This window comes from Lonchura striata, chromosome 2 (genome assembly GCF_050655825.1).
Source record: "Lonchura striata isolate lonStrDom1 chromosome 2, ASM5065582v1, whole genome shotgun sequence".
In the NCBI taxonomy this organism is placed as follows: Eukaryota; Metazoa; Chordata; class Aves; order Passeriformes; family Estrildidae; genus Lonchura; species Lonchura striata.
This window is the reverse complement of record NC_140704.1, coordinates 63506750-63516288: the sequence shown is the minus strand read 5'-3', so window position 1 is coordinate 63516288 and position 9539 is coordinate 63506750. Positions and strand designations below refer to the sequence as shown.

The 9539-nt window shown below is 41.6% G+C and overlaps 1 protein-coding gene across 29 annotated transcripts in view; it reads right to left on the bottom strand.

Annotated features, from left to right (window-relative positions):
• FARS2 (phenylalanyl-tRNA synthetase 2, mitochondrial) overlaps positions 1-9539 on the bottom strand; it is a 229039-nt gene that overhangs the window by 58187 nt on the left and 161313 nt on the right. For 2 of the 29 annotated variants that reach the window (XR_014953324.1, XR_014953323.1), the window contains one exon: positions 528-1511. The exons of 21 other annotated variants lie outside the window; for them this stretch is intronic. Coding sequence is in view for 2 of the 8 variants with exons in the window: in XM_085573473.1 (XP_085429599.1) it covers positions 8468-8594 (127 nt within the window). In the remaining 6 variants the exon portion in view is untranslated. 6 more of the 29 variants (XR_014953320.1, XR_014953321.1, XR_014953322.1 and 3 more) reach the window with 5 other exon arrangements.

Genomic DNA, 9539 nt, shown 5'->3' with positions numbered 1-9539 from the left:
TCACTTTATAGCTCTAATTTGATCTGGAATGTTTTCTCCTGGTCCTTATCTCAACTCATGAACCCTTTGTTAAATCTTCTCTCCTCTGTCCACCTGCAGCAGGGAAGGATGAGTGAGCAGCTTTAGTGGGTGCCTGGCATCTGGCCAGTGCCAAATCATGACACTCCATCAGACCATGCCCTTTTAAACAGTCTTGAGGGCTGGATATCTGAAGCTAGAAATGGAACTAATGTCCATGTGTATTAGCACAAGCCTGTCTGGGCTCTAATCCATTCTCAACACAAATAATTTCTGAGATACTTATGTGTGTCTTTCATGTGTCAATATATTCCTCTGCATTAACTCAGTCTCCCCACATGAGCCTTTGGCATCTCTGTCACTCTCCTGCAAAGAGGAGGGTGTGGAGCTGGTTCCTAGCAGTTTCACTTGAAGCATGCTGCCTTCTGTACTAAAAGCCATGAAACCACCCTTCTCTACCCATCCTCTACCCAACCAACCCACAATTTTCTAAATCTCTATTTACTTACCAAACTGTCTCTACCAGAAGTGGTTTTCTCAGTCATTCCCTTGCTCTGACTATTCCTGTCAATTTTCTCTCAATTTCCTCCATATCTTTGTTGAAATGGAAATCCTAGACTACACACAGGAGGGAACCAGGAAAGCCCACAGTGTCGTCTCCCTTCCAAGGACTGGTAAAGCATCAGTACCATGGTGGATCCACAGACTCCTAGAATGGAAACAACATGAGGCTTAGGGCCACATTCATGTCAAGGGCAGGAGTGAAGCAAACATTTCCTTTGACAGACCTCAAGGTGGCCCAATGGGGATCTGGGGCTACCCGCCAGCACTAACTTGCCCCAAGGCATCAGAAGTGCCATGCATGCTTTGCAAATACGTCTCTCCTCCAGAGAGGGCTGTATGCACACATCCCTCTCTCACTGACTCTGCATCCAGATCTGTCTATAGATCTGACATCATGTTTATTTACTTCAAATGAGAATTCCAATTATAGCACCAAATTACTCTGAGGGGGTAACAACAAAGATGCTGCTTTCGGTCCAACATGGATTTATTTCAAAGTGATTTCCAACATGCTGCTCAGCAGCAGAAGTTGTAGGATTGCACACCACAAGGCGGGCTGCCAAAACTGAGCTCTGCTGCAGCTGAGCAGGCAGAAGTTCAACATAAACAAAAATAATTGAAAATGAAAACTGGGGGGAGAGGAAGGGGAGGGGAATAGGCAGACAAACAGGCAAAGGCTAATGCTGAGAAAAAAAACCCTAAAATATACAAAAACATTCTCAGCAAGAAGGGAGTACACTCTCATCTTAAAAAACAGTGCAAAGAAGCATCCCAAAATGGACTTATCTTAGCACTGCTAGGAATTGTGAGAGCCAATAGAAGATATACTCAGCTGCAGCTCAGATGAGCTTCTTCACATGCTCAGAGAGTGGCCACACACTTTCAGAACGTAGAAGCTCAAACATCAGTGTGCCTTAAACTTCAGCCCCCTGGAAAGCAGGAGCAGAATTAGTATAGTATTTTGTAACTCTTAATAAAAGAACAGCATTTCACTCACAGAGCTAATTACTTAAAAATTAAAAGGAACTATTAAGTCACCTTTGCAACTTTGGCTGCTCAGGTGTTTCTGCCTCTCACTAGGAAAAGCCACACAACTGTAATTTCAGAGAGACTTGGAAACTATAGATAAAGCAAGAGTAATGTAACTTGTGTGGAACAGGCTGGGCTTTGTGGACAATTTACTGAGGTTATTTTATTTACTTTGACAACATCTGCTATATTGATACTGTAGTCAAACCTAACAAAAAAAGTGTTTGCTAGAGACTCCTCCTTGATGGGATCTGCAGCCACAGCCTGGTGAGCAGCATCGGAGGATCAGCTGCTGGAAACTCTGTAATAAAATACAGAGAGACAGTCTCCATACTGGGACAAAAGGATGATCTGAGGTGGTCACAAAGAACTGAATTCTCTTCAATGTTTCTAGGCCAGAAGAAAAATTGCTTTGGTATGTTAAGCACTGTTTTTACTGAACTCTTATCATTAGTTGCTATTTTGAGGCATTAAAACATTGTACCTCAGCAGAAATTCAATGGAATCTCAGGGGAAAAGGCACCTGAATAGGCACTAACTGCAACTGAGGAGCCAGTCTGAGCTCAGGAAGTACTGGGATAAAAGGTCTTAGGTTGTCTTAAAGAAGTAGCAGGAATTTCTCTGAAAAAGTGTCAGGTTAATAAATTTTATTATTTGCTATAAGATTTAAATAGTGCTTCTCAGTCTGTTGCAAACACACCACTGAAATGATCAGAAAAAAAAATCCCATGTTCTTACTTCTACACACACAGGAACAAAGTCTGAAAGAAAAATGACCTCACAATGGAGTATCTCAAGTATAGCACAACCATTTGTGCTATAATGAATAGCCACAATTTGTGCCATAAATGAAAAAAATCCCAAATACTTGAGGCAACGATACCTCTGTTACAGAACAGAGGCAATTACCTGAGTGGTGGCTTTTTCTTTACTACTGTCCCTTCATCCCAACATCTAGTCCAGCTTTTGACTTAGACTAGAAACACTGGTAAAAAAAACCCATTGTTGTGAGTTGATGCTGACTGGATGCCAGACACCAACAAGAGCTGCTCACTTACTCCCCTCTGCAGCAGGACAGAGGAGAGAAAATTTAACAAAGGGTTCATGAGTTGAGATAAGGCCTGGGAGAGATTGCTCACTAAATACCACCATGGGCAAATCAGGCTCAACTGGAGATATAAACTGAATTTATTATAAACAAAATCAGAGCAGGATTATGAGGAGTAAAATAAGCCCTTAAACACCTTTCCTCCACCCCTCCCTCCTTCCCAGCTGTACCTCCTACCCAAGCAGCACAAGGAGTATGGGGGAATGGGGGTTATGGTCAGTTCATCAGCCAAGGCTTTTACCAGTGCTCAGGGAGATGAGTCCTTCCCCTGCTGCACTGTGGCGTCTCTGCCATGGGAGACAGTTCTCTGTGAACTTCTCATATGTGTCTCCATCTCACGAGCAACAGCTCCCTGCAAACTGCTGCAGTGTGAGTCCATCCCACAGGCAACAGCCCTCCCAAAATTGCTGCAGTGTGGGTCTCTCTTTCCACACAGTGCAGTTCTCCAAGGACAGGCTGCTCCAGCCTGGAAATAGGGCCCCCTCTCTCCACTGGGTCTCCCGCAGGATGACAGCCTCCTCCAGGCATTCACCAGGAGGAGGATCAGCCTGGGTTCCTCCATGGGTTGTGGGTGGATCTCTGCATCTCCTGTGGATCCCCACAGGCTGCAGGGGCACAGCTGCTTCACCATGGTCTGCACCACAGGCTGAAGAGGAATCTCTGCTCTGGCACCTGGAGCATCTCCTCCCCTCCTTCTGCACTGCCCTTGGTACCTGCATGTTGCTCCCCAACTCTGTTTTGATTTTCTTCTTAAATATGTTATCAAGGAGGTGTTACCATCATCTCTAATTGGCCCAGCTTTGGCCAGCAGTATGTTCATCTTTGGAGTCATCAGGATTGGCTCTGCTGGACATGGTGGAAGCTTCTGGCAGGTTCTCACAGAAGCCACCTCTGTGCCCTCCCACTACCAAAAAACAGGCCATGCAAAACCAACACAAGTGTAAATAACCATATTACAAAACTTATTGTCAAAAAATAGATAGAAATAAAATCTAGCAACATAGTAAGAGAGTTCATTGCAGGAAAGCCTGTCACACCATCTTCCAACAGATCAAGAATTTTGCTCAGCACAAATACAGTAAGAAAAAGATGGAATCTTCCCAAAGGAACAAGAAAAATGAAACACTTTAAATGTTATAATATAAAAGCATAAAAGTCAATGCCATGGATACCAGCTCACTCTGACCTCCACATCTAAAAAATATATGAAGATAATAAAGGGTCCTTGAGACAGACACCAAAAGTTATTTATCAAGAAGGATGACTGAATTAGGAAGGACTGACAGGATCAGGGCTGTTTATCTGAAAGAACAACAGGACTAAATAAATAGACACAGTATGATGAAAGTTAATTAAGAAGCATTTTTTCCTTACCCTCCTACTACAAAGTCAAACAGAACTAAATCACTTTTCAAATTGATACTTTAAAAAGAACGGGTGGATAACTTTAGGACTTAATGTCACAGAATACTAGTGATGACAAGAACCAAGAGGATTAAATTGCAATTGGATTTGTATATGAGCAGTCCCTGCCATAAGCAATCACTAACAAATGGGGATTAGGGAGACCTTCTGTAACAGAGGTTACAGACATTCTGGATCATTCCCTAACAGTTTAGGGAAGATTTCATTCACCACCCTCTGTAGCAACCTAGTTATGCTACTGCTGGCTACATGACGCCCAGCTAGAGGGACACTCATCAGATCACTCCAGCAATCCATGTTCTGCTACCAGAACTGTCTGGTGGCAACAGGTGTGCACTTCATGACAGATCTTCCTCCTGGAAAGCATGTGTGCATCCTTTAAGGCATGCCTGTTATCAAATAACCTTGCTTAGAGCACGCAAACTTCTGCAGTGAAGGTAAATTTTGTGCAATCTCAGTTGCAATGCTTAACAATGCTTAGACAAACCGTTTTTGTCTTTTTAGTCATCTGAGAGTTTATTTTCCATTCTGTCATCACATCTTTTAGTTTAATGTAAAAATCATTAATCCTAGAATTTGTTTTTCTTTTTTGAGACACAGGAACAAGCTACAGGTAAGAGCAAACCCAAGAACACCCTGATTGCATCTTTCTGACACTACTTAAGGAAACTCAGAGATCCTCTTCCAAAGCAATTACATTTTTTTTAAAGACAGGCTCCACACAATGTAATATGATTCTTTGTGAAGAGGGCATTCTTTATCCTACAGTAATGGAAAAGCTGAGAGGTCTCCCAGCACCCCAAGTGCCTGTCCATGGTGAGCAGCAAACCAAACAACATGATGAAGGGATATTTCCTAGCCAGATAAACCGGGGTGTGCTTGCAACACAAAGTCGAAATCCAACTTGTTAAAGGCAAGGTCAGTAGTGAGTGGCTGGTTACATCCTCCATCCCTTGCTTCCTAGCCCCCTGCTCACAAGTGTAGATGTTACCATATGTAAGGAAAAACCCCACATTCTTAGTTACAGCTTCAGCTGCTCTTTCATCTTCTATGCTTGACTGGCCTGTTCTGCAGTATGAGAATATTTCATAATAAATCTATATCTTCATTTGTCCTTAGTAAAGTTGGGGATGATGGATGTTTCAGTCAGAGTTGAGCAGTTTTCACAATGCATAAAAATGTGGCTAAGCACAGTGTAAGTGTATTCCTACAACATCTAGGTGCCTCCTGTAATTCCAAAATACCAGAAAACTGGAAGGACTTCTGAAGGCAACTGTAATGCAAATCTCATTATTAACTACCACTTTACTGAGCAAATATCAACATCTCCCTCCTGAATAACAAGAGCATTTCTAACAACAGTCATTGTATTTCTTAATGGAGAACCAAATTCACTGGCAATAAAGTCCAGGTTCCCAGAAGAAAAATTACTCTGTGCTCTCTGTAGACAGACTTTGGGTTTTAATGAGCAAGGAAACCACAAAGGGCCTGATCCTAACTCCATGTAAGTCAATGGGATGGCTTCTACTGATTTCAGTGGGCTTTGGAAGGAGATCTGAGGTCCTGATTTTGCATTTGTCACACTGTCAGCTTCACTGAAAGCCACAGGGAGTTTCAGTGTCATTCAAAGAAGAAAAGTTCTTCAAGAACTAAATTTATCTCTTTCCTCAATGATGATTTTCTCAATATGATTTTCTCATCATAAGCAGGAAAAAGAAAATTAAATGTTGAGAATTTCAGATTGCAATTTCAAAAAAAAATATATTTATTTGGGACGACATTCAGGAAGCTCATCTTGTGCCAGCCCTGACTGTTAAGGAAGTGAAGTGCTCTAAATGTATTATATAATCTTTCCCAATATCACTTACAGGTGGCTTGCTGACAGCATATTTTGTTTTCAAGTCTACTTTTTTTAGTAATCGGGTTTTCCAGCACCGAAATGGTCTGTTCATGTGGAACTGGTGGAATTGTATCAGAACAAACTAATACACTGGAATAGTAAATTACCATGGATGACAGGTTGCATGGGGCTTTTTGATTTACAATCTATAATATAAAGCTTAAAATACATAATGTTTTCACCCTGTATGGTATTTTCCTTCCTGCTGTTGTACTCTCTAAGACCTTACTTCAGTGTACACCTTCTTTAATGACCTTAATAAATTACCTGTAAGCTTTGAGTTAAGGACACAGCTCTTCAATTAAAACTAATAGCCATAATTGCAGCATCTCTCTAGGGTGCTGCTGCTCCCTGGGTACAGTATCGGAACACAGCTGGGGTCAACAAACAAGCACTCTTCAGGACCAAGCATAGCATTTCCTCAATTTGAAGAGTCTGACCAGTCACAGACTTTAGTTCTTGCCCATCAAACTTGCAGCACCTTTGGCTAGCTGGTTATCACAGAATGTGCACACATACATTACTTCCCTGTAAATGCTTCTTTTTATTCCTAATTACAATGAAAATGAGTTCCCACAGTACCCAGTGATTTCAGTGGGAGCTGCTCTGAAAATAAGGACTCTTATTAGTCCTTAGAAGCCCTGAAAATAAGGACTCATTTTATAAAGCCAAACCCAAGAATATCTGCATTAGCAGACCCTAAGAAAAATGTCTGCCTACGTGACACAATTAAATGCTTGGCTTTGTGTAATTGAGCCTAGCCATTGACTTCAAGAATAACTTGTATCTGCTGCACCATCCTGGTTGAGCTCCACTTTCCCAATGCACATCCCATCTCCCCAGCACAACTGGGGAAAGCAATATTCTTACTGAAACTGTTAAAATTCTATTGTGGTTTGTCAGATGCGTCACTTAATATTTCAGTCTTTGTCACTGGCCCACAGGATGAAGGTGGCAATATCTAAGTTGAGAACCATGAGTCCTTCATATATCAAAGTAATTAAAAACCCCCACAACAACTACTTAAATCAGTCTTCGCCTATCTCCGTTTTGGTGTCCATTCACAAAGAATGAAGAGTAATTAATTTCCTTACTATTCATCTGTCCCATATATGTACTAATAGGCAAGAAAATACTAAACATAAATCTTTCCTTCATCCTCAGAATGATTTTTAAAAGGCACCCTTCCCTTGCATTTCTGTGTGATACCTGATAAATAATAGATCAGTTGCATGGTGTTCATTTTAATATTAATGTTATCAGACAGTATTTGAGAGAACTGGGGCAGAAACTCAAATTCTGGAAGAATTTGGTATGGCAGCAGTCACCATCCAGAAGTATATTTTTCAGCTCAGGTCCACCTCTATAATAAACAGACCTTATGGGATATGCAGGACCATGAATTTCCCTTCAATTTACCCAGAGACAAGGATGCTGGCTGCAATTTTAAAAAAATAATTATTTAAAATTAACTGGTAGGTTAAAATAAAATATCCATCAAACACAAAAGCAATGGGTAGATACTGTGATCTGCTTTAGTAATCCTGACTTTTTTTTGTTCTGAAATTAAAGAAAACCTTGTTTCCTCAGCCTAAATGTTGACATTTCCCAATATGGAGATAAGCAACCTTTGAGCTACATAATGCTTTGATTCAGCTTAAGAAAATTCTTACTAGCTATAGGGCTTTATTTATCCCTACAAAAAATATGTTCTGGATCCATAAAATATAAAAACTACAATTAATTATTTAGTGCTATATCCATCACTCTTCCATGTAGCACTATGAAGCATATAAGGACTTTTTCCTCCCATCTCCTATCCTGGCAGATTTATAGAATGTATGCTTAGCTGAATCTAGTCTAAGAATTAGGGGCCAGGCCACCTTGTTAACCCACTCTACAGTTCTGAGAAAGGCTTTGTGGTGAGTGCAAGAATGTGCAGGCATCACACACATGCAATTCCCAACACACAGAGGACAGCGATGTCCTTCATCGCCCCAAGAAAAGTGTGATGTGGATGCTTTGGTACTGTGGTCATTTTCTGTAGCTACAAATATTGTTGTAAGCCATGAGCAAACTGAGCCATCTCTACCTTTCCATGCAGATCTCTAGTCAAAAATTCAAGAGAATCTGAGAGAGCTTGGGATGTGCTACAGATGTGCTGTTTCTCCACACTGCTCAGACACTGCAGAAAACAAATATGCCATACTTGCACAGTAACATTAATTTAAAAGTTGATTTAGGAGAAGAGAGACAAAAGGATACATCTGCTGTACTGAAGAAAAACTACTTTCAGGTACAGACCTGATACCCAGCCAGAACACATTTCTGTCCCTCACCCGTATTCCTTTACAGGGATTCTCAGCCTGAAGTGGTGTCATCCATCACCGGTGGCCTTGACAGGACTGCTCCACCTTGACTTCCTAGACTGCATTGTCATTGTGGGAGAATGAATGATAGAGACCAAGACAAGAGGGAAGGGTATGGAATCCCAGCCTCAGACGGACAGCAGAACAGAGCCATCCCAGGCAGCAGCACACAGTCAGAGCACTAGGCAGAGAAAACAATTTCAGTGAGTAGAGAGGGACAATACTCACCACCTAACAAATGTGATTACAAAAGCTTTCCCTCTCCAACAAACTCACGTCCATTGCAATGCTTCACAAACTCTAATATGCTCACCATTGCAAACTAGGAAAAACAGTTCTGCACAGAAGTAGCCTCCACCTCTGTTCTACAAGGTCAGCAATTCACTAGGATTTCTCTGACCTCAGAGGCACTCATGAGCCTATTGCTATCCCTTGTGCATCCTGTGGCAGCTGACTACTTTAGCCATTTTTCACCATCCCACTGCTTGTCAATAAATCACCGTGCTAATTCCTGTGACACCTGCTGTGAAGTGCTCTGGGAATTGTGGCAAAGATTTCTGGGCTGCATTTGAGAACTGGTGGTGAATGGCTGACTTCAGGTTGACATGATGAAGAAAGGTTAAGCTCTTCAGCTGAGCAGCCTCTTAGAAATGATTCATTGTGACTCCAGCGATCTCTTTTCTATACAGCAAGTCTGCCCTCTGCATCTGCCTGAACACGTAAGGGGTTTGATGCTTGTTTTCTGTGTTGCTCACGTACTTAAGCTATCCTCTCTTATAACCTGTGAAGGGTGAATACATTTCTTATGCAATATCACCAGTGACACGTCACACTTCAGGGCTGTGTTTCCCCCCACCCTCTAATGGGAACCTGTGGTTACTTCATCCTTTTCCTTTCTTGATACCAATCCTCCCACAAGTCTGTGTGCTAGCCACCAGCCTCCCACCAAAGAATAATAGGACTCCTACTGATGCTTATTTATAGTAAATTATTTTCAGTTAGTAAAGACAATTTTCTCTGTGAAGACTCTGGAGAGCCAGGGATGGCACAGCAGAACTCTGTCTGCCCCACAATTGATTTGAATACAGTGGTTTGAAAGAAACCTCAAACTTCAATAGGAACCCAT